General features: G+C 50.8%; 1 protein-coding gene across 3 annotated transcripts in view; it reads right to left on the reverse strand.

Moving 5' to 3' along the window:
• Nucleotides 1–1,250: 1,250 nt before the first annotated feature.
• CPLX2 (complexin 2) overlaps nucleotides 1,251–24,863 on the reverse strand; it is an 84,202-nt gene continuing 60,589 nt past the window's right edge. Inside the window, exons 1-4 of one of the 3 annotated variants that reach the window (XM_015072708.3) lie at nucleotides 14,355–14,496; nucleotides 6,671–6,790; nucleotides 6,359–6,534; nucleotides 1,251–5,589 (exon numbers count right to left, since the gene is read on the reverse strand). In XM_015072708.3, coding sequence (XP_014928194.1) covers nucleotides 5,392–5,589; nucleotides 6,359–6,534; nucleotides 6,671–6,701 — 405 coding nt within the window. In that variant the 5' untranslated portion in view covers nucleotides 6,702–6,790; nucleotides 14,355–14,496 and the 3' untranslated portion in view covers nucleotides 1,251–5,391. Of the gene's footprint in view, nucleotides 5,590–6,358; nucleotides 6,535–6,670; nucleotides 6,791–13,640; nucleotides 13,943–14,354; nucleotides 14,497–24,863 lie in introns of those variants that run through there. The other 2 variants (XM_027034873.2, XM_015072707.3) reach the window with 2 other exon arrangements.

A 24,863-nucleotide genomic window follows, 5' to 3' on the forward strand; every position in this document is an offset into this window, starting at 1 on the left:
CCTAGAAGAGCTCCCAAGTTAGAGACAGACACTGCAGCGGCATAAATTGTAGTAGGATTTATAAGGTGCCATTCAGTGAATGGTTGGCACGCAGTGCTAAGAGTGTGCATGTGTGACCCCATTTCTTCCTCACAACTGTGGAGGTCAAAACAATTATTATCCCATTTTACTTGCAAGCACACACTCAGAGGGGTTAAGTGGCTTGTTCAAGATCACTCTGCTGGGTGACAACCCTCTGGCAAACCCAGGGCTGCCTGAGAACATAGTTGTGATGCTCTGTGTGTTGTAAGCACAGCAACAAACCCCGCTGTGGGAAGGGGGATGGGGGGCTGTGTCAGGGTGGGCGTCACACAGGAGGTGACATCTTGCTGGATCTTGAGAATTTCAGGAGTACACCAGGGAGGGGAAGGGTACCATTCATTCCAGGCAGAGGGGAAAGAGTCAGCATGTGCATACCATGTGTGCTTGGCTCAGAGTTGGGTGTGGGTCTAACCTAGTAGGTTGGGGTCATATCTTACAGGGCCATTTTGACAATTTTGCTGTTGTCCTGACCACTGAAGGGTGCTGGGCAGGAGAGTGACGTGGTTAAGTTTGTGTTTTGATGAGTCTTCCGGGCGAGGTGGGGTGATGGGGAGAGGATGGACAGAGGGAAGAGGCAGAAGCTGGGAGACTAGTATGTGGGGAATGGGAGGTGCCTAGACAAGTAGAGAAAAAGTGAGGCCCAGCTTAAGGCAGGGCAAAGGTGGGGACAGCCGAGGGTGAAAGAAGGTTCTTGTCTTGTCCTGACTCAACAAGGTCTGGGAAGTGTCTGTGTCCAGGAACAATGCTGAGTGGCACCAGCTCCCACACACGGCCTGGCAGAGAGTAGGAACTCCCTTGGTGTTGGTGGGTGACCAGTAACAGACCTTTGCCCACCCATGGTTCTTGGCTTCATGTCGGCACGCCATATCCCAGGGAGCTTTCAGAGAAGGATGGCCAGAGATGGGTGTGGGGTATTGTGACCAGGCTGGAACACCAGCTCTGGGGGGTTTTCGTACAGTTGAACTTGAAGGGCGGGAGGTGAGTGGCGCTGATCTCTGGGGGCGAGCCCTGACTCTGGCCTTCATTTGTTTCCAATGTCCCAGCCAGAAGTCAGGGTAAAATGGGAGGTTTTCTGAGACCTCTTGAACATTGCAGGTCAGCCCCCCTTGCCTTAGCTGTTGCCCCATGTAACCCTGGTGGTGCCAACAGACAGAAAAGGACAGACAGACTAAGAGTTGCTGTACAAGGTCTTTTCTTTGTTGTCATGGTTGGTTTGGTACATCTTAGCATCTGCGTCATACAAAGGGGGGAGCAACAGCCATGGCTTTTGGTCAGGTTCAGGGGGCATGAGGGGGTGCCCCTCCCCTCCCCCCAGGCACTGACACATTTAAAGAAAGCAGAGCAACAAGGACACAGCACAGATGTGGGAAAGGGATTCCCCCGCGAGAGCAGGATGGTCATCCTCACCTGGGTCTCACTAGGACCCCCACCCCCATCCCAGGGCCAGTGGGAGCACCTTCCAACCTCTCCCCAGTGAAGAAGGTGGACAGCAGGAGCAGGGAGGGGAGTAGGGGACATGTGGGGGAAGGCATATCTTCAGGCATACCCTTATCTGAGCCATCTGATCCCCAGCTGCCTGTCCAGTCAAGGGCCTATGAGGCCCTCGAAGGATGGAGCAGTTGGGCAGTGGGGGGGGGGGGGGGCAACCCTGCCATCTAGGGGCAGGACTCTCAGGACTGGGGCTCTAGCCATAGCCTGGTGGGGGTAGCTTCTTTCCTCATCAGGCCACCTGAGAGGGGCCTGGGCTGCTGAAATACTTCAGTTCACTATCTCTCCCCTTCTCTGTCTCTCTTCCCTCTGTGCCCTCCCTCCCTCTCTCTCTCCCTTTCTGTCTTGTCTCCATCTCTCTCTCTCTCTCTCTCTCTCTCTCTCTCTCTCTCTCACACACACACACACACACACACACACACCCCCATACTTAAGAGGGTCTCTTGACTTCCTGCTTGCCTTTGGAGGAGACCCCACACAGTGTTGCCACTTCCTGGAGCTTCTGAACCTGGAGCTGAGGATGTGCATGTATGGAAATCCTGGCTCGCTGCCGGCACCGGCATGGGCGATCCAGAGAAGCCTTCTCCCTCCTTTCTTGAGGATGAGCTCCCAGGCACGCAAGCCTGGCAGTGGCCTTCCCTGGCAACCACGCATGCCCACATCAGGTGGTGCCCACTCCCTTGCATCTCATTGTTTGCACCATATACAAATGATTGCTCCTTCTTATTTCTCTAGCTGAAGAATGTCTCCCTGGTATGTTGCATGTGTGCACTGAATTCTGGGACTGCTCCCTCCCTACCACAGCCTCCTAAGTGTATCACATGCATTGCCCCATTTAGGTGTGACACACTCATCCCCCTCCCATCCCGTGGGTCACACACACCTCCCACCCCAGGTACATCACGTAAACATCTCTTCCCTGCTAGAGCACACCCAACACATATTTTGTACCCCCTCTCCCTCCACCTGAGTGTGTTGCACACAACATCTTCACTGGGTCACACACTAGCTTCTTTCCACAGGTCTGCATCGGGAATGACAGTCATCATGTCTCTCTGGACCTGAAGTTGATCACCTGGCAGTGGTTGGAGCCAGGTATGCCCCATGCCGAAATTCTCCCCTGCTCCTGCCTCCAGGAAGACCTCTAGTTCTGCTCAGGGGTAGGCCTGAGGATTCTGGAAGAGTCTGGGATGTTTGCCAGACTCATCCAGCCAGCCTGGAGGGTACTCTCCTATGGGAAAAATCCAGAGCCCGCTGGCGGTGCAGAAGGGCTGTGGAGACCACCAGGGACATTCTCTGAGGGGCTGGTGTCCCTCAGGTCCACCTGGGATATCTTGCATGGCTGTGTTCCCCTGCTCATCTGAAGCTCCCTGGGCCTCAGTCTTTGCTGCCCATCTGTCATTTTCTGTGCTCTGGCACCACCTTTGAGATCTGTGGGCCCCTGTCAAGGGGGAGACGTTTTCAAACACTTGGGATCCACATCTGTGTCTGGCTGGGGCTCACACACAGGGTCTGGGGAAGCCTGGGGCCCCTTGACTGCGCCCTGCCTATCTCTGTCCCAGGACCCCAGGGCTCCAGAGAATGACCATCCTGCCCAGGATTAGAGACACAGACAAGCAGACAATAGGGGTGCGAGGTGGCTCCCCGTCACAGACACAGGCACAGACACAGGCCCCTTGGTGGGGCAGGACACAAGGGCACAGGGGAGGGGGAGGGGGCGGGGGAGAAGGGCAAGTCCAGGGAGCTAGAGCTGCTGGAGCCCTGCTCCCTAGAGAAGGGACAGACCAGGGGATTTTTCTAGTTCCCTAAACATATGGATTGTTTTGTCTCATCTTTAAAGTATTGCAGTCTAACTGATATGGCTTTAACTATTGGAAACGGACAGAGAAGACACATGTCTGTCTCTGAAATAAAAGCATAAATCCACTAAAATGGAAAACCTGCAGAATGCAAACTGGGGTCAATGAGGCAGGAGCTTCGGGGGCAGGCAAGTCGCCCCCTCCCTGGGCCCTGCTTTTGGGGTAGGCCCCGATGAGGGCCCAGCATGGCTTCTTGGGGCACTGCCAGGGTCAGTCCCAGTGGACTTCTGAGGACCTCAGGCAGGAACCCTCCAAGGGCGGGAGGACTCTAGGCCAAGGACAAGGTCTCCTGTTGGATGTGGCCACCCACGGCCAATGGTTTGGAGGCCAAGAAGGGGGTATGTAACCTATGTTCTTTCTCCCGAAGCACACATTCTGCACACAAGTGCCTATTCAGAGCCACACATGCACACAACACTCTCAGCACATCTGACAGTCTCTCAGACACACACTGTACAACTTCTAACACATACCCATTGCTGCAGACACTCCTGCTATTTTGAAAACACATGCAGATACAGGCTAACACATGCAAACTTGACCACCCATATAAGATGGCTAGAAAACAGATATGACATAATTTCAATTCATACATACCCCCTCAAACAAACACACATACACAAGGCTGCCTAACATATACAATCTCTAACACAAGGGTATGATTAACATACACATACAGTCTCAACACACACACACTGACAATGCACCCATATGTACAATCTTTGGACGCACAATTGCTGATGCAGTCTCTGCCACATACACGCATGTGTGCATGCACACACACTTTCCTTTCTCATTTGCTCCAAGGCCCCCTGGTTCTCACACAACTGACTGAGCAGGAGGCCTTGACAGTTTGGGGTGGAGGGAACAAATGCCATTTTCACACATCCCAGAGGAGAGTTTGTTCTTGGCCAATGAGATGAATGGACAGATGCCTTCTGTCAAGTGGGAACTGGCTTCTCCCCAAAGGCTTGGGGCTTTGGCCAGGAAGGGTCCTCCTGGGGACCATGGGGCCCTGGAAGCACATGAACAGGATGGGTTGGGGAAGTGGGGTGGATAGGAATGGGGGCAGCTTGGCTGTACCAATGGTGAGGTCCCATGGCATGGGCCATCGCTGCCCAATGGCTCCAAGTGTTTTCTGGGGGGTCTGGGAAGCCCCTTGGCTGGGCAAACTGGGCCCAGCCTGGCAGTGGGGCCCCAGGACCCAAGCAGAGAGGGGGGAGACAAGGGGCTGCTCTACCCTGGGGCCTCTCCACAGATGAGTCAAAGTCCAAAGAGGATCCATTTGGAGGGACTGGCTTGGCAGGGGCCATGCCTCTTCAGGTGGGGGTTGGGAGAGGAGTGCTCCTGGGCTGGGTGTCATCTCAGGGGGAGGGAAGAAGGAGAGCCCCAGCCTCCTGCCCAGACCTAGGCCTGGCCAGAATACAACAGGGCCTCTCAGGCTGGGCCCTCACAGGGCAGGCTTACCCTGACTCCCTTCCTTAGAACCAGGCCACTCAGTGCCCCTACCCTGACCTAGAGGCCCACTGTGGGTCAGAGGCCAAAGGTCGGCATGCTGGGCAGGGCTGGAATGTGTCATTACTTTGGCTGGCTGGGGACAATGGTCCTCCTGGCAGTGGGGTGCATGAAGGAATGTATGGGGGTTACCACACTAGCACAGACCTTAGGCTTCTGGAGGGGGCCCTCAGTGCCTCTGGCACTGGATTCAACGCCCCCTGCTGGGGGAAGCTGTCTTCCCTTTTTCAAGCAACTGGGAAGTGAGGTGGGGGCTGAATACTCTGGGATGAAGGGGGTGTGAGGGAGTGCTGAGGGGGAGGAGTCCTGGCCAGGGAAGGGGGGCAGAGGTCAACTGAGGTTTTCCCCTTCAGAACTGAGACTTAACTGAATGAAAAGAAAGAACCAAAAAAAAAAAAAAAAAAAAAAAAAAGTAACAAGTGGAGTGGGAACAGGGCAGGAGGGCCAGTTACTTCTTGAACATGTCCTGCAGTGGCCCGGGGAGGTATTTGAGCACCGTGTCCAGGATGCTCTCCTCCTCTTCCTCCTCCTCATCCCCGCAACCTGCAGGGATAGCCTTCTTGGGCCTGGTCAGGCTTCCCTCGCAGGGCTGCTCCAGGGCTGCCTTCTCCTCTGCCTCCTTCTCTTCCTTCTTCTTCAGCCCGTACTGGGAAGGGGGGAGGGCAGACATGAACATGAATGGGGCAAGGAGAGAGCTGGATCTCAAGGTCAAGCTGGCTCATCCGGGGCCGCCACTCATGGAAACTCCCCAAGCCTTAGTCCTCTCATCTATAAAATAGGGATAAGGATACCTTCCTTATGGGATTGTGCCTGTTCTCGGCAGGTGTTCCAGAAAAGAGAGTCGGTGCATAGGGTTTCCTTTAAAATTAATACCTGCCCATAATAACTTCTCTGCCCTTCTGACATCCCCCAAGATTTCACATCTGAAAGTCCTCCCATAGGTTTCGATGACAAAACTCGATCTGAGCTGATGGGAGGCTACTTATAGCCTTGTTTTTTTGCAGTGGTGAGACTAGACATGTATGGAACTGCTTGGCATCAGGTGGCAGCTGCAGACCCATTGAGAGTGACACGTAACAATAACAGGTGCTTAGGGCACTACGGTACTTTCCCCAAATTCCCAAATTCTGGATTGCAAACATTTGGTCTCCAGTCTTGGGCACAAGACTGCGGACCATAGCAGCAAACATTCGGGAGCGCTTATCGTGTGCATTATCTTACTTAATCCCCATAACCCTCCTTTGAGGGAGGTAGGTGTTCCTGTGACACTCCTTTCTCCCTATGAGGAAGAAACCTAGTGAGAGTTAGGTCTAAAGTGAGAGCAGGGATTCAGGGGAGCCTGAGGCCGGGGTTTGGGGGGACCGTCTTGACCTCAGTTCCTTACTCTCCCACCCGGACGGATGGGTGATGCTGACCTTGTCTCGGATCTGCTGCCGGACCTTCTCACGCTCAGCCTCCATGCGCGCATGCTTGGCCTTACGCTCCTCCTCCTGCTGCCGCAGTGCTTCCTGTCGCTCCTCCTCCTTCTTCTGCGCGTCTGGGTCCTTCTCCTCCTCTCCCCCCAGCATCTTCCCCATATCCTTGGTGGCCCCTACATCGGGTGGGGTAGGGAAGGAGAGGATGGGGTCAGGGGGGACCAGGGCTGGGGATAGAAGGACTTGGTGCTCTGCGGGCCCCTCCCACCTGGATTGAGACCCAGGTCGGGGAGTGAAGGGTGCGGGACTCACCTCCAAGGGCCTGCTTCATGACGAAGTCCATGACGCCGGCTCTAGTTAGCGTGCCTTAGCTCGCAGCCAAGGTTGCATGCAGGGCTCCTGACAAGGCCTGGCTCAGAGATATGTGTCAACCTGCAAAAGTGGAGTCAGGGATCAGATGGGAGAGGCCTCTGTACAGACAGACAGCAGCCTCACCCTGGTTCGGGCCCCAGGCTGCATCAGCCCAGGCCAAGACCCAGTGCTCTGGCACTCAATGGAAAGGGGCTATTTCCTGAGTACTTGCTGCGTGCCAGGCACATATGTGTGGCCAAATATCTTTTGCTTCCGATTTTAAAACCTCATCTTGCCCGTATGGCTTTAATTGGATTGAGTCCAGGAGTGCTAGAAAGAAGGGGGAGTTTGGAGTCAGGCAGAGCTGGGTTCTCGTGCCACCCTCATTCCTTATTCACCATGTGACATTCAGCTAGTTCCTGAACCTCCTTAAGCCCCAGTTTCCTCCTCCATAAGATAGAATGGCAGTGCCTCTTTTCCCAGGGCTACTGTGGAGACTGGAGAAAATTCCAGCCTGGGCCACTGGGCCAACCACTAGATGGAATGAGCAGGGGATTAGGGCCCCAGCAAATCAGAGGCCAGTGAAAAACTGAGAACAGTCAGCTTGGACGAACATATCCAGACTTCTGAAATTAGGCAAATGGAGAAATAAGTTACTTTTATTTCAGGAAACATGTAAGTTTTGTGTTTTATAGCTTAATATTGATTTTTATTTTGAATTACACATGGGGGTTGGAGACATGATAATCTTCTTGGGGCTTAGGGCCTTTAAAGTACTGAGCACGGGCCTTGTAAGCACTCAGCTGTGTTAGTCCTCCTCTTCTCTCTAAATTACCAACTTTCAATTTTTATTATATTTTTTATTCTTTCCTTTTTGGCCTCAGAACATTTTCTCCAAATAAAATCTTAATGAGAATCTCAGTATGCAAGATCCCAATGTTAGTGGGGCGGGGAGGGTAGAGAGCTTGGAGCTTCCCTCCATCCTTGACCTCCTTCTACCTCGTTCCCCCCACATCCTTGAGAATTTGAACCCTGATACTGTAACTCTGAGAGATTTCCTTTTTATTTTAACCATTCAGTTTCATCACTGGCTTTTCATAGACAAAGCCATCGCAAATCACTTTTTGGGTGTAGATGGGAACATCCCTGACCTATCTAAAGGGTGATGTGGTCACGTGGGGTGAGGCCTACTCCCCAAGGCCTTTCAGCCCACACAGCCTTGGGGGCTTTATGATTTGCTGGGAGACAAAAGGGAAGTGGTGGCAGAGAAGCAGGCTGGATATCACAACCAGGTTGAGTTCAAGGTCACTGGCTGTTTGTTGATGATTTTCTTCATTTCTTTCAAAATGAGAAGACATATCAGCAGACTGAGATCTTTCCATCAAATGGGGCCCGAGAGTTTATTTGAGGATTTCTACATGATTATACCACCTGACAGGTTGTTTTGAGGAGAGCAAATCATAACGAAGTAGAAAAATATCCCCAGGGGCTTTGGCATCAGACACACCTGGTTAGAAGTCCGGGCTCCCTGGCTGTGGCCACCCTGGGGAAGTGTCAGTTTGCTCCAGGACAGCGAGGGAGTATTAAGCCTACCCTTGTACTGGTGTTTGAAGAAGAGGAGACACTGGTCAAGTGACTGGGTATGTAGCAGCTGCTCCTTAATGTTGGCCATTGCTGACTGCATATTTGTGAGGATGTGTCGGAGCAGGGTTTCCAGGAAATGTAAGAGAACCCACCCCGACCCAGAATTCTGAGTGTGAAGGCGGCTCCGCTCAGTCAATTAAGATGTTTTTGCTGGATTGAAAAACATTGTAAAGAAACTGCATTTCTAAGAAGAGGAAATGAACAATTTAATAATCAAATGATTTCAGGAACTATTGGGTTCCTCCTCTGTGTTTACATGCAGCTCAAGGAATTTGCAGGTGGTAGTAGAGACATGGGACTTTAATCTGAGATGCTTCAAATTGGTCCACAGGGCACCTGGGCTTTAGGTTCAGTCTCATCCCTAATTTGCTGCTCTGGCAAGTCTCTCTCCTGAACCAGATGATCTTCTGGGCCCACTTCCCAGTGGTTCGGTTGGAGCAGTTTTGCAGCCTTTGAACTGCTGGCCACCCCCACTGTATCCTCAAATCCTTCTCCTGTCTTGGCTCTGTGACTCAGTTCTTTCCTCTCCCCCATGTCCTACTGCTCTCTTTCCTCTCCTAGTGCTCCTCGCCCTTCCCCATCCCAGCTTTGCTGCCTCCTCTTGTTCTTCTCCGCTCTTCAATACGAGTGTTCCCCAGGACCCGGACTTTGGCTCCCATCTCTTTTTCCTCTCTAATGCTTCCCTAGGGCAACTCATCCTTTCTTGGGCTTTAATGATACCTAGACATCTTATATGGGCTCTAGACCCCTGTAGTCATTTATCCAACAAATATTGAGTATCTCCTATGTACCAGGCAGGGTGTTAGGCACCGGGGATATATGAGTAAACAAAACAGACAAAACCCTGCCCTCATGCAGATTACATTCTGGAGTGTGTGTGTGTGGGGGGGGGGTGGGCGGTGAGTGTGTGTGTGTGTGTGTTTGTGCACAGGGAAATAGACAACAAATAAATCAAGATATGCACTTGCCTTCCTCTTGGACACCTCCCTCTGGATGTCCCATGGCACCATTCAAAGTTAACATACCATGTCTCTATCACCACACCATCTCCTTCTCCAGACTCTTCTGTTTCTAAGCATTCATTCAGCAAACATTGATTACGATCCCTCCCGGCCCCCCAGTTTGCAAAGTACATCTACTCACTTGAGGCCTGAGTCTTCTGGATACTTACATCTCTGTCATTCTAGGTGCCCCCTTACCCTTATTGAGGCCTGCTGGGATTATTTAGCAGCTTCTTGGGTCCATCCCAAAGTCCTGCTGCTCACCCCCAACGTGGCTCTCTCAGCTATTAAGTAATTTATTGTTCAGCCTGTTGAGGTTCTCCCAACCAATTTCTCAAGGCCCAGGGTCCTCCTACTCTGTCTCCTTCCACAGGTGCATTGGAAGACTTGTGAGCCCTGGGTCAGGCATACCTGACTCCGATCCTGAACCTGCTACTTTTTAGCTGTGAGATAGTAAGTAATTGACTTAGCCTCTTTTCTTCATACAGTGAGGATTACGTGCCACTTTGAAAGGTTAGAAATAATGTGTTTAGCACATGGTGGCAGTGGGGAGCTCAGCACATGGTGACTGCTATCACTCTCAAAATGATTAATGCCAACTGGTATGAGATCTGCCACTTTCCCTGCTAGCTTCTGAGGACGAGGTCCCCCTCCTTCCTGCTGAAGTTAATCTATCCACCGGTACTGCAGATCTTCTCTCCTTATACCTCCTACTTGATCTTTTCGTGCTCTCTCTTCCTCACATCCTCAGTCTCCTGGATAGGTCTCTTTATCCACTCCCTTAATCTCTGTCCTCTACCTTTGTGATGAAGGGGTGTCCATTTGGTGTCTCCACTTCTTCAGCTCCAGGTCAGCCCTGCAGCTCTGTGAGATCAGAGATCTGCTGCCTCTGCACTGCCACCAAAATTGCCCTCGTTGGAGTCGCCAGAGGCCTCCAGAATGCCAGATCCTGGAGTGTTTTCACTGCTCTGAAGCTCCTCCATCCATCCCTCTGTAGCATCAGATACTGGTGATGACTCTACTCTCTCCTCATCCCTCTATTTTTCAGCCCTCTTCTTGAATCTTTTGAATTCTAGGACGGCACTCCTGTGGTCTTCATCCTACTTCTCAGACAAATCTTTCTCCCCTCTACTGACTTCTTTTCTTTAAAATGTAGATGTTATCCAAGCAATCGCTCTCCCTCTTTCTCCTCCTACTGTCCCTTATTCCTCCACTGTCTCCCTTGGGAATCTCACCTAACCCTATTGATTTATGCCCTTCTTTAGTCACAGACCACCCCCAGCCCCCAGACTCACACATTTAACTTTCTGCTGGATATTGCCACATGGGTAATCTCAAATTCAGTCTATCCAAAGATTGATCTTATCCTCGCTTCCCTCACCCAACCACCTTTTCTTCCAGCATGTCTTGTTCCAATCGCCTCAACTGAAAACTCTAGAGTCAGTGACTTCTTCACTTATGCACTCACTCACTCCCAATATTCTTTGGGCATCTACTCTGCCAGGCACTGTTCTCGGTGCTGGGGCTGTGGCAGGGAACAAGGGAGTCACATTTGTTCTCACAGCATTCAGTTAGCTGGGGAGGTAGACACCGGACAAAAGACCACACAAGGAATTGGTGAGTTAAAATTGGGATGGGATGCTAGAGAGGAGTCCAGAGACTGTAGCTTCATGGTGCTTCCTGCATCTACACCCTCTTCTCCTACACTGCTAATGTCTTGGCTCAGGACTTCAAGGTTCTGGATTTGTGCATAACCTCTATGTCTGTCCCTCCCTTAGCTCTTACCCATCCTCCACATGGCTGTCCAATTAATCTTCCTAAATGGCAGATCTGCTCATCAAACACACCCTGCAATGGCTCCCCATGGTCTTGTTAAACTGGCCAGAGGGTCCTTGTGCTGACCTTCAAATCCTGTACAGTCTAGCACCTGCCTGCCTTGCCATTCATTTCTCATCTTTTGCATGTGGCTCTGCTTCTATTTGAAAACCACTGGGTATTTGTTCATTTTACAGCCTGGGAACCCCTTAACTTCATCTCTGTCGGTTCTAATCCTGACTCCACTACTTACTAAGTGACCTTGAGCAAATGACTTAATCTTTTTTCATCTGTAAAATGGAGACAATACTGCCCATCCCCAAGACATGTTGTGAGCATTAAATGAGATTATGCAAATAAAGTGCTCAGCCTAGTGTTTGGCACATAGTAGGTGCTAATACATATTACCTATCATCACTATCATGGTTATCATCATCACTGTTATCATCATCAGCAGCAGCAATATTAATTTTCAAAGAGCCCTCTCAAACATCACTGCCTTTATGAAATATCCTGGATCTCCTGGGTGAGATGTGATGGTGTCTTCCTCTTCTGAGACCCAGGGTACTTTTCTACTGCAGCCTTGCCTGCCTCCAGCTCATGTGCTCTGTCCAGCTGTGTGTGTTTCCTTTCCAGATCGCTCTGAGCTCCCTTTAGGGGAGGGCTTGTATCTTGTTCATTTCCCTTATTCCAGAGTCCACAATATCTCCTGGTTCATGGTAGAGCCTCATGACGTATTTGCTAGGTTGAATTTAATGTTGTGTGTCAGCGAGTATGTGAGAGTCTACGCGTTCAGAGTATGATCCTGCATGTCTAACTCTGAACTTAGGCATCGTGTGAGCCTGCGTGAGCGTGTGTGCAGGCGTGTGTGTAGATATTTTGCCATATGCCTGTAGGAGTGCTGAGGTCGGGCAGGTTGCATGCAGTTGAGGATTTTGGCCAGACCGCCAGGAGGCGCTCCTCAGCGGTTCTGCGGGAAACCTTGGTCTATCCCCGCGCGGGAAGGGTGGTGGTGGTGGTGGTGGTGGTTGTGGGGTGGGGGTGGTGGTGATGCTGGGCTGGGGGAGGGGAGACAAAAAAGGGGAGAGGGAGGGCTGCCGCCGCAGCACGTTTCCGTGCCTTTAGCGCGCCCAGGACCTAGGACCCATCTTCAGCTTTCCCTCCTCGACTTTGTCCAGCCTGTCCCAACCCGAAGGCAGCGGAGGCACCTCCTCAGGCTTGGCCGTCTGAGCCCCAACCGGTTTTCGGGACTGGGCCCCGCCATCCGACAAGCAGATTCGGGCACCTGCAGTGTTTGTCCTTGTGGCTGTTTTTCTGTTCTTATGGCTCAAGTCCAGCCTATATTCACCGCAACTCAATCCAACACTCATTTGCTTTTCGCAGGGGACCCTACGCTAATGGCGATGTTAGAGACAGAGGATGCCCCTTACTTCCCCCTCCACTCCCCCCCCCCCCATACGCCCCTGGAAAAGAGAAGCACTGGGGGAGGGGAAGGGGCAGTGGAGGATGGGAGGGGATAGGGAATCGGCTCCCTCAGAAAAGCGGAAGTGGCGGGGACTTAGCGTTCCCTCGGCAGAAGAGGACAGGAATCTAGGCGTCCCTCTCCCGCTCCCCTGCGGAGACGAGCCAGCAGCTCTGCCCTGGAGCTCTCGGTTGGCCGCTGAGAGCGCCCCTCCCCCAACACACAAAGCTTCAACCCCAAGACCCAGTCAGGTATCAAACTTTGATGGGGGAGGGGGCAGAGTGGGGCCTGCGAAGGCCTTAGAAGGGACGGTAACTAATTACCCCAGGCAGAGAACGTGCTCTGGCCAAACCTTGGCTCCTCCTCCTCTGAGGACAAATAGTCCCTTTGGCCCCTCACCTTCAGTTGACGTTTTAAGCTTTCTTCCCCTCCACCTTCGGCCTCTCCGCCCCCCTCCTGGCGCCCTCTGACTCACTCCAGGAGCCTGAACCCCTTCGGGGGCGGCTCCCTCCTCCGGGGCGAAGAGGGCACTGGAGGGTTCCGGGTGAACCACAGCCTGAAGTAGCTTAGATCGACTCCCCCCCCCCCCCCCCAATCCCCACCCCCGCGAGCTCGAAGTTGTTCTCTAGGTTCAGACTTGAGTCTCCCGCCGCCCTCGGGGCGGTCCTGGTTCTCCGGGAGCAGGGCTGTTTTGGGCTTCTGCCCGGAGGTCTCCGACTCGGGGCCCACTCCTCCTTCCCAGTTTGCCCAGGTTTAACTCTCTTCCCTCCGCTTGCTCGCTCCACCCTCGCGGGGAGCTGTCCTTTCAGCACCACGGCGAGCGCGCCCAGGAGGGTCCCAGCTGCTGCCGCTCAGCCTCCCTTTCCGGCGCCTGGCCAGTCTTGGGGAGCTGTCCCCTCGAAAGCCGTACTCCCCAGCTTCCCAGGCTGCCCTGCAGCCTCACGGCGAGAGCCGGGACCCTGTTGCCCACAGCCCGGCTCCGCCCTCCCGGCCCGTGGTCAGCACCGACCTGGCGGTCCACGAAACCGTCTGAGCCACTGCAGGGCTCCGGGTGTACTCAGCGAGGCGGTTCCTTCTGCTATTCCAGCTCCCGCCGCCGCCTCGTGCAACTCCACCAGGCGAGCTGGGGCCGCGGCTGCCGCTGCCGCGGGCGGCTGCCTGAGGCGCCCTCCAATCACGCCCCTCAGCCAGGCCCTGACGTGCTACCGCTCCCCTTCCAGATGGGAAATTCAAACCTCTCTCTCTCTCTCTCTCTCTCTCTCTCTCTCTCTCTCCTCTCCTCTCCTCTCCTCTCCTCTCCTCTCTCTCCTCTCTCTCTCCCCCCTCTCTCCTCCCTCTCTCCTCTCTTCCTCCTCCCCCTTCCTCTCCCTTTCCCATTCTTCCTCCTTCTCCCCTCTTTTCTCTCTCTACTCTCCTTCCTCCTCCACCCTTCGCTGTCCCCTCCACCCCCGCCCCCAGAAGACACCCCCGCTAATCCCCCCCCTGAAGCCACTTGTCCTGGCCAAAGCTCTTAGGACCACAAGCTTGTTGCTTCAATGCACTGAGGGCACAGTGATGGGTCAGGGGATGGAGGAAGGGTTCTTTAAAGCAAAACTCAAAGATCACCTGCTTGGGAAAGTCCTCCTGATTCCTCCAGGAAGAATTGGTCCCACTCTTCTCAGGGTTTCTGCCATCCCTAGACACATGCCTGTTTTAGAGGCAATTGTTGCTCTATTTTGCTTACCTCTTGCCTGTGAGCTCCTATAGGACAGGGCCACCATCAGACCATCTTTACGGCCCCTCAGCATCATGTCCTGCCACAGGAGTACTCAAGAAACATTGATGGATCATGTGGTAAGGCTCCAATAGGGGCTAAGGAGTCCTTCCTGTAGACCCAGAGGGAGAAGATTGCTGCAAAATTCGCTGATTGCCAATCCCTTGTAGAGCTGGTATCCTGTGCAGAATAAGGAATCTGTCGCAAACTTTATTCTAGAAGCCTATTTCTTTCTCTTGTAGGCCCAGGGCGGAAATGGGACCTCCAAGAGGTAGGGGGACATCTGTCCATATCCCTCAAGACTTTCCTCTCCCACTTACACTCATTTCTCATTTTATTACTCTCTCCTAATGAGTCTTTCCATTCTGCCTGCCATCTTTTGGCTCTAAAATGCTTCCTTTAATCCAGACCGATCTGTAAGAAAATGACTTAGGGGAAGAGGGGCCTTATATCAGGCCTTTGAAAGATTTGCAGGAGTTTGTGCATCAATCAGGGTTATGTCAGAGTGTAGATGACTTCTGCTCTGTAAGGGGATGGCTTCCTTCCAAGGAGGAAGCAGCAAGAGCTGCAGAGGGACAGGATTGGGAGAGGAAGGAGGTGTGATTTGTGTGATTTTTGTTCCAAAAGGAGGGGACTATTCCTTTACACAAGTTCACAGCAGAGTCCTCAAAGTGAGGGACTTCCACAGGTCAGAGGCCATTGGCGGAACCACCCTTCTTACCTGGAGAGTCATCTTCTGAAGCTCATCTCTATTCTCCCCTTATAGGCTATGGGGCTTGGTATAGGGAAAGCCCTTCATTTATGGCTGAGTTCTGTTTAACACTGTGTTGGGCCATCAGCATGCTCATTTCTAATTTTCTTTCTTTTCCTGAGGCAGACACTAATGGGGGGGGCAGTGGGGAGGCTGTTTGATTAGAGTGACTTAGACTTGCCACTAATGCCTGAGGGGAGTTCTGGGCAGGGAGATCTGATATTATGCCATTTTAAGACTCACAGTCCTCCTCCTCTCTCTCCTTCTCCCTCCTTTCTTCCTGTTCTTCCAGAGCAGAAGCTCGGTGAATGGGACCTGGCTGGCAGCCCTCTACTTACAGTTGGGGTTTTTCCACAATGGGCATTGTCTTTGTTTTTTTTTATTTTTTAATTTTTTTTAATTTTTTTTTCAACGTTTATTTATTTTTGGGACAGAGAGAGACAGAGCATGAACGGGGGAGGGGCAGAGAGAGAGGGAGACACAGAATCGGAAACAGGCTCCAGGCTCTGAGCCATCAGCCCAGAGCCTGACGCGGGGCTCGAACTCACGGACCGCGAGATCGTGACCTGGCTGAAGTCAGACGCTTAACCGACTGCGCCACCCAGGCGCCCCAATGGGCATTGTCTTTAACATGGACATCAACCAGGATGCCCTGGTGGCTGAGTCAGTTGAGCCTCCTACTTCATTCGGCTCAGGTCATGATCTCACAGTTCGTGAGTTTGAGCCCTGCATCGGGCTCTCTGCTGTCAGCACAGAGCCCGTTTTGGATCCTCTCTCCCATCCCTCCCCCACTCTCTCTCTCTTTCTCTCTCTCAAATAAATAAAACATTAAAAAAATAGAGACATCAACCAAGCTGGGCTAAACATCCAACTTAGCCCTCAGAAAAATACTGAGCTCAGTTCTGGACACCATACTTTAAGATAGTTTAGGGGTGCCTGGGTGGCTCAGTCGGTCCAACTTTGGCTCAGGTCATGATATCACCGTTCGTGGGTTTAAGCCCCATGTTGGGCTCTGTGCTGACAGCTCAGAGCCTGGAGCCTGCTTCAGATTCTGTGTCTCCCCCTCTCTCTCTGCCCCTCCCCCACTACACTCTGTCTCTGTCTCTTTCTCAAAAATAAACATTAAAAATATTTTTTAAAAAATGGATTCAATAAGCTTGCATATGTTTAGGGAAAAAAAAGGGTAGTTTGGTGGCGGGTGTCTGGAAATCATGTCACATGGGTGAAAGTTGAAGGATTTGAGGGTGTTTCATCTGGAGGAGAGAATGCTGATGGGCCAAGTCTTGCTCAGTTTATAACTCTGGCACTTAGCATGGTGCCTGGCAAAGTAGGTGCTAAGGAAATGCTTGTGGTTGAATGAATGACCACTGCAAGCAAAATGGAGTACTATTGTTTTCATCAGCCCTGAAGACAGAATTAGGGCAATGGGGGAAAGGTAAAGGCAGGCAGACAGAAGCTCTAAGAGGAAAAGTCTTCTGTCAGTTGGAGCTATCTAGCTATAGCGTGGACTGCCTCATGTTAGGTAGTGAGTTCTCCATTCCCTGGAAAATGACAGGTGGGTGGCAGGTGACAGCTAAAGCCCCCTTTGAACCCAAGCTTCTGTGAATCTATAAAATACTGTATGAGCTGACATGAATCATGTCAGCTGCAGAAAATCTTACTGGTGGATAAAAGGACAGCTCAGTCAAGCCTTGTTGGCTTCATCCTGTTGAATGATTAGGGGCAAATCAGGGCACTTTAGCTACTGATACTTTCTGTTGAAGAAAGATGGCGGACAGCTGAATCCTTGCTCCCTGTTCACTCTTGCCAGCCTAGACATAGTTCCTAAATACTCCACTGTCAATGTAGAAAAGTCATTAAATATTATAACCATTTTCTAATGATTATAATACTACTAGTCATAGCAACCATCAGGCCCCCATTATATCTCAGGCACTTAGTTTGGTGCTTTGCATAAATTACATTCTCTCCTTTAGTTCACACAAACCTCTGTTTCCAAGATGAGGACGTCGATCTCCTGGGAGATGCAGTGGGTCTTTGGCATAGCCAGGATTCTAGCCCAGGCCTGCCTGATGCTCAGCTCTGGGGTCCTTTAACCCCCACCCCCACCCCCACCCCCCCCCACCCCCCCGCTGCTTCTCTTCTGACACATATCCCACAGCCTATGGAAATGTAACTTTTGCTCTTCAGATTTTTTTCACATTGACATTTATCGTCCTCCCTGTTCTCCAGTTTCTCACTTAAAAAAAATAAAAACACAAAAAACTGCCTTGAATTCACACCCAGATTAGGGTCTTCGTGTCATGTGGGTTGTCTGCATTTTCTTCATCTCCTGCATCTCTAATCCAGCCCGCTGTGAGTCCCCCTCCCCCAGCCAGCCTCAGGGTCTTGTGGAGCCTGCTCTGTAGACAGCTTCTAAGAGTCACCTGGTAAAATATGGATGTGGCTCTGCAAGGTGTCTCACCCTGGCTTGTGCTGGATCTCCACTTCTATTTGTGAGCCCTGTGGTCTGGGGCAGGGGGCCAGATTCGAACAGATTTTTAAAATTACGTGTACGTGCCTTGACTGTTCACTAGGAAGCCAATCAAGAGAGCTAATGTCAGTACTTTGTGTGAGGATCGAGGAACAGTGTGTGAAGAATGACAACTGTTACAGACCATAAATGCAGTGATCAGTGAGAACGGCGTTTGTCCAAAGGTCAGCCCATTTCTTCCCTGCAGTTGTCTCAGCCCAGAGGGCACTCTGGATGCAGTGTGGGATGTGAGGAAGAGATTGCTGGCTGGGCTGACCTCAGCTGGGAGTTGAGCTGGTGGGTGTAGGGAGGCTTCTGAGTGCTGGAGACGTTGACTCCACAACCTGCCATTCTAGCTTGAGCCTGGAGGGGCAGAATTGGTCTTGGTTTGAGGGGGTGGCTGTGTGCCAGAGGCAGAAACAGAACTGTGGGGGTGGCGCACAGGGGAAGGGCTCTAGGCCAACTTGCTCATCTGACGAGTGCCTCCCATCTTGTCACTGATAATGGCGAGGGTGCCACGGTCAGGATGTAAGGCCAGGGGCCCAGTCTGTCTCTTTCAACATGGAGTAGCAATGTGAAGGCAAACCCATTGTTGTGCAATGGTGCATAAGTGCGTGTGCCCACCAGTGTGGGACCGTGTAGGCGGCAGTGGACAGCATCCATGTGGAGGGACATAGGTGCTAGGAGGCCAGATGTAGGTCTGTTGCCATGTGATCCACAGCGTGTGGTGGTGTATCCTTCCGGATGTGGAGTGTCCCTGGTGTGACTGTATCATGGGGTATACAGCCAAGAGGGTTGTTGTTACAGCGGGATGTGTAATGGCATTGTGTGAAGGTTTGGGGGTAAGACATCGTTGCCATGTATAGCTGTGCAGGTTGTGCAGTGTACAACCACAGAAGGCACTATTCACATAGACTGTGCCAGATGCAAAGGCTCTGGGGACATGCCACCATTTCTGTGTAATGACGTATGTCTAGGTGTCACTGTCAACGAGAGATGATACAGGTGACAGGATGTTACCGTCAACGTGAAATGGTGCCATCATTGGTGGGAAGAGTGTAAATGTAAGTGTGTCACAATGGACTGGCACATGTGTCACTGTCGTTGTTGGGGCCGAACGGGTGTGTCTGTGCAGCCAGGAGTGTGTTATCCCACTGCGCAGGCATACAGGCGAAATGCGTCACTGAATATGACTGATCCCTCCTTTTCCATTTTCCCCCACCGGAGAGACCCTTGGTAGCCCAACCTGCTAGCTCTTGCCCCATGCAGGAAGCTGCATAAACCTTTGGATTCTCCATTATCCACTTTTGTTTCTCAGAAAGAGGGTTCCAGGCTCCCCATCTGAACCATGACTCATTGGTGTTGCACATAGTGTGTGTGTGGGAATCCCTGAGGAGCCCCTCTCTATCCCAGAGCCCTGCCCCCAAGTCAGAGCTCCTCCCCAGCCCAGCGTCCTCCTGCCAGCTCTTTGGAGGTCCTCTGCCACCCTTCATCCCATCCCCACCCGGATCCAGGCACTCATTAGCATGTCAAAGCAGTCCTTTCTCAGCCCACGCATTGTACCCTGGGATATCCCCACACAGTTAGCTCCCTCCCATCTTGAGCTTTCCTGAAACCTTACATTTTCATGTCTGCCACACCAGTCTGCGGTTCCCCCACCATCCGGCACAGGGAGGATATTGTGGTGGTAAATCCTTCCTCCCTTGCCTGGTTCTTTTTCCAGCTCTCTACTGGGACTTCTGCCTCCCCTCGTCCAATCTGAGCCCTTCCAACTCTCGAGGATGTGGTTGGACCAATCTTTCCATCAGAAATTCTTCCCAATGACCCTAGGTGCTCGAATCACCCCAGAGCCAGACAATGCATCCCACCAAGCCTCATTTGAGTCTTAGTGCTAGACTTGCTCAGTCATAATAGGTGAAGCATCAAAATTTGTTGTGTCCTCAGGAGGTTCCCCTTCCAGAATGTCACTCCATCCTTGTGACACTTGGTCCCTTTCCCCCTCCCCCCATGTGAAGCCCTGCTCAGAAAGACAGTTTTTTACACCTTAGAATCCTCTCCTTAGGCACATGGAAACAGAATAACAGAGCTCCAGAACACTAAACTCATAAGCCAAAGGCCTTTTTAGGATAACGTTTAGAATCACAGAATCTAGAATGATAGGCTCTCTAACCACTGTATGGCCCACTCTTGCTCAGAGCCACTGGGGTGGAGGGCTTGATAAAAAAATGGCAGACTTTTGGGCATCTTCCCGTGTGGACTGAACCAAAATCTCTGAGATGGGATCCCAGGAGTTTGCAACAGTATCAAGCCCCCCAGGTGGTTTTGATATACCCACTAGTTGGAAAACCCTTGCCTTGGGTCACTAGAATCTGAGAATCATATGATTCCGGGCTGTAGTCTTATAGAAAAAAAAAATACTGAATCATGAAATCATAGAATATTTTAGGATTCACAGAAGCTTAGATTCAACTAATTACACACATTCACTCACAACTTTAGGATCTTAAATTCCATGAATCTTAACGCCTAGAATTATAGAATTTGAAGTGACCCTGGAGTGCGATTTTGTTCCTGTTCTAGGAGGAAATTTTCTTTTTCAGCCTCATCGCTCCTTTTGGAATGGAAGGCTTTTTCCCCTGTCCCTTGCAGGGCTGCCTCCACGGTGTCGCCTACATTTGTGAAGATAAATGTTCTTTCCATCTTGGTGCAAAGGCAGCTGGCAGAACCCCTGCATTTATGGAGCAAGTGAGTTGGAAATGACTTCTGCTTTTCATTTAGGACCAGCACACCCTGGCCCACAGAATAGATCTTGCTCTTTGATAAAATGAATCTGAGGGGACATTATTGCTGTTTCATATTTGAGGAACATGGACAACAGAGGTTACTAAGCTCATGGAGCTTCTGGTCAAGGAAATGAAACAGAAAGAGCGCCGAGGGATAGCCGAATGCTATTTTGGAGATTGATGGGCATGTGTGTGTGTGTGTGTGTGTGTGTGTGTGTGTGTGTGTGTGTGTGTTTGGAGGAGAGTGGAGTGAAGGGAAGGGGTTGAAACATACATGAAAAATCAGCAACGAAAGGATAACTTCTTTCTGGTCATTTAACCCAGTGTTCTCAATTTACAAGTGGGGAAACAGAGGCCCAGAAAAGGGAAGGGACTTTTTTAATGCCACACAGCTGGTTAATGAAATTCCTAACTCCTGGGTAAGTACTCCTTCTGAGTTACAACTCAGCATACAGCTCCACGCTTCTTAAAACATGTCCAGCGTGCCAAGCATTGTTTTAGGGATGTTACAGATGTCAGCACTTCCAGCTGCACGACAACCCTACGTAGCAGCTATTTTTTTTCACTCATTCATTCATCAAAACATGCCAGGCACTCTCCTAGACAGACAAAGATGTATAGGATGTTTCAGAGTTTCTCTTTCCCCTCTTGAGTCCACAACGACAGATGCAAATATTCCACAGAGGGATAGCACATAGACAAATTCACGCGCTCAAGATCCCTTCAGATTGGAGCCTCCGATTCGAAGCACTCAGAAGCAAGCGGGGGAGAGATGGCCGCAAACAGTTGATGATAATACAACATGCTAAGTGCTGTCCTGGTGAAGAGGCAGCTCTGGGGAGCAGAATGAAATACACACAGCTTGCAAGCCAGATGGGACTGGAAGCCCGAAGTGGGGAAAGGACAGGGTGGCTGTCTCCGGGGCGGCCAAGTCATCTTGGGCTCTGGCCGCATAGGGACGTGGGTTCAAGCTCAGCAGCTTTCTGTACCCAGCACCACCCTCGAAACCAGACAGTGTGACTTTTCTCTCAGACTCAGTTTCCTCCTCAGTGAAGTGGGGGGATGATCCCGACCTCCCAGGGCGATTGTGAGGCTCAGATAAAGGCACTGTTTAGGAAACAGCAGCACAGTAGTCTCAGCAAACATTAACTCTCTTTCCTTCCAACACCTGAGTAAGGTAGGCATTTCCTCTGGCGTTTTGGGCAATGCGACCATTAGACAAAACCTTTTAGTGATCTTGGTCAGAAAACTCTGCCTCATGATTTCCTCGAGTTTGTTTAAGTTGCAATGAGAACGAAAAGAATTGGAAGTTTAGAGGAAAATAGGAGAGATATTTCTTCTACCTGTTTGCCCCTTCTTTGGGCTTCCTCCCTTCCTCTGTGGCACACAAGGGATTGGGATATTGTGTTCCCAAATGGGAACCGCTTGAAGGAAGCCCAGAGGGGGCTTGGACTTCAGGCCCAAGAACGGGAGGAATTTTCCACCCACAAATCTAAAAATGGCTGCTCTGTGCCACTCAACCTCCAGTTGTTTCTTTCTGGCAGGAAAACAAAATAAAACCAAACCACCTTTTATTTGGCAAACAAGATGTTGGGGAGGTCTTGGGAAGATGAAGCTGGGGGAAAAGAAGGGCTGAAGAGGAAGAAGTTTTCATTCACTGAGCCTCTCGCTGTAGGAGGTGATTCACAGTCTTCATTTGATTTAATCTCCACACCATGCCTCCATTACTTTAAATGTCATTACCTCTACTTCATATTCATATAGGGATATTCAGACTCAGAGAGGTTAAGCACCGTGTTCAGGGTGACACAGCCAAGAAGTAGTAGCATCAGCATTTGAGCTTAGTGTAGCTCTGCAGCTGGCCATATTTCCGAAGGGAGATTAAATGGATTTCTGGAAGCTGAGCCTGGGCCTGCAGTTTGGGGGCAACTGGTCCCAGAGTTTGGATGACCCTGCTAGGACGTCTATATGGGGATCTTGCCATAGGCTGGTCCTTAATGAGCCTGAGTGTTCCAGGTCTGAAGGCAATCAAAAGGGATGGGGGCTGTAGCTCAGGACCCCTGAATTATGCCCTAAGGATTTATATAAGAAATCTCCTTCTGTGGTAGCCCTCCGCTCATTTCTGCTCAGTTTGCTGCAGCCTAGCTCTTAAGATCAGCTATCTAACCATTGCTCTTGCCTCTGCTCCTGCCTTGAGATTGACTTTCTAATTGGCTTCCAGAACTGTAGGAGAATCATAGCTTTCCAAAACATGGGTCGGACTGTGGCATTCCCCTCCTTAAAACACATGGTGGTCACAGCTTATTTTGCCACTTAGCACCCACTCCTCCCTTATGTGGCATCAGCTTTGGAAGAGCCAACGTGTGTATTTCATTTGAACCTGTGGGTGGATCACATGACCTGGGCTGAGCCAATCAGCACATATGGTTCCCCTGGTCCCCCAGATCAGTTCAGCAATAAGCACAGGACCAAAATCAGATCAGTCAGGGCTAGAGAGACTCAATTTTGGGACCTGGCTTGAGCTAAGGGAAATGGACTCTCCTCTGAGCTCCACTGTGATGTGAACTGAGGTTCTCAGGAACCACCACATGGAGCCTTAGAATGGGGATCAACTTAGAGCCAGCAGAGTCAAGAAAAGGAGAGCAGGGAAATCTTAGCCTGGTGACATTGTTTATACCTTGGATCAAGCTGTGCCTGCAGCTCTCCTGGGTCTTGTCATTTTTGTGAGCCAATAACTAACCCTTCCCTTTTGTTCTTGTTAAAGCTATTTTGAGTTGTGTTTTTCTTTATGTGCAACCAAAAGGATCTTAAACTGATACACAAATCCTTTGATGTGTTCACGTTGCCTTCAGGAGAGAGTTCAAGTCCTTTAAATTGGATTTTAAGGCTCTCGGTGATCAGATCCTGACCTCTCTCTCCAGACACCTTCTATGTTGATCCCTGGACGTGCCATCACCTGGTGTTTCTGAGCCTTTGCCCATGCTGTTTGCCCCCTGAGGAATGGCCTCGTCTGCTCTGTTCTCTTGGTAAGCCTCTGCTTTGACCATAAAGGCTCAGCTAAGGCATAAAGAAATCCCTCCTGGGAAACAGGACTGAAGCAGAAGTTTCCTCTTTGCTCCCACATGGACCTTTACACTGTAGCACCAATGAAACTAAACTTGACACTTAAGGTTGGATTCCTTGTCTGAGTTTCTCCCTAGATTTTGAACTCTTTGAAGATGGAGACTCATTGAGGATGAGGGAGTCATCCATTCAGCAAATATGGACTGAACATCTACTACATGTCAGAGGCTCCTCTAGGTGCTGGGGATAAACAGTGAACAAATGTACCAATTTCCCTCTTGTCTGGCAGGGGAAGCAGACGCCGATCGAGTAAACACAGGGGGTCTGGGTCATTTCAGAAAGCAGTAGGGCTGTGACATAATAAGACAAGGGGATGCCTGCTTCATGGTTTCTGGGCTTGGAGCCTAAAGGAGGGCCAGGCTCCAAGCAGGGCCTCAGGAAGTGACCATTTAATGAATGAATAAGGAACATCCCCTCAGCCTTTCTTTATGACTCTACCAGTAACTCAGGACTCTACCAGAACCTCTTTGATAGTCATTTATTTCCCATTTTCAGCCTACACCCCCTCTTGGGGTGTAGTTATATAAATGACATTTTTTTATGTGTACAACACACCTTTCCTGATGGGAGTTGAACAAAGGCCACATTCTCTTTGACTTCATGGTGCGGCTCCATCTCTGTCTTGGTCTGGCATCAGGAAACCGTGCGCTCCTCTCCCTGACTTTGATCAAGGCTCCCACTAGCCTTCATCTTTCCAGTCCTCACTCATCTGTCTCCTCCACAGGCCTATTGCCAGTCCTTTGATCAGCTCTGTGACTCTTCTGGGCTTTATCTGGCACCATTAAGACGATGAGACTTCATCCTGTTTTGTGTCACTCCCATGCTCAAAAGCTTTCGATGACTCACTATTGCCTACAGCATCAAGTCCAGACCCACAAGGGCTTCCCTTGATCTGACTTCCGCCTCCTTTGCAGCCTGTTTACCATGACTGCTCTCCTACAGAGCACTCATTTGCTGTGGAGCACTCAACACCTCCGGTGTTCATTTATTCCTCTATTAATTTACATGTCCTTGGATGTCTTCTCCCACAGGATCATAAGCTGTTTGAGGGCAAGGATCATATCTTGCTCATCCCTGAGTCTCCAGCACCAAACCCAAGGACTTCTCCACTGTGAATGCTCAACAAATCTTTCCAGAGGTGAAAATCTGTGCACGACATTGCCCCACCTGCTTAGGATTGAAGTGGCTTGTCCTGCCGCATCAGTCTTGAGGTCCTCATCTCAGGGCCAGACTTAGTCCCCTTACTGGGGTATAGACCACAATAATAATTCTGGCATTCTTGTTTAAATCTTATACTTGTTCTCGCCCCC

This window comes from Acinonyx jubatus, chromosome A1 (assembly GCF_027475565.1).
Source record: "Acinonyx jubatus isolate Ajub_Pintada_27869175 chromosome A1, VMU_Ajub_asm_v1.0, whole genome shotgun sequence".
In the NCBI taxonomy this organism is placed as follows: Eukaryota; Metazoa; Chordata; class Mammalia; order Carnivora; family Felidae; genus Acinonyx; species Acinonyx jubatus.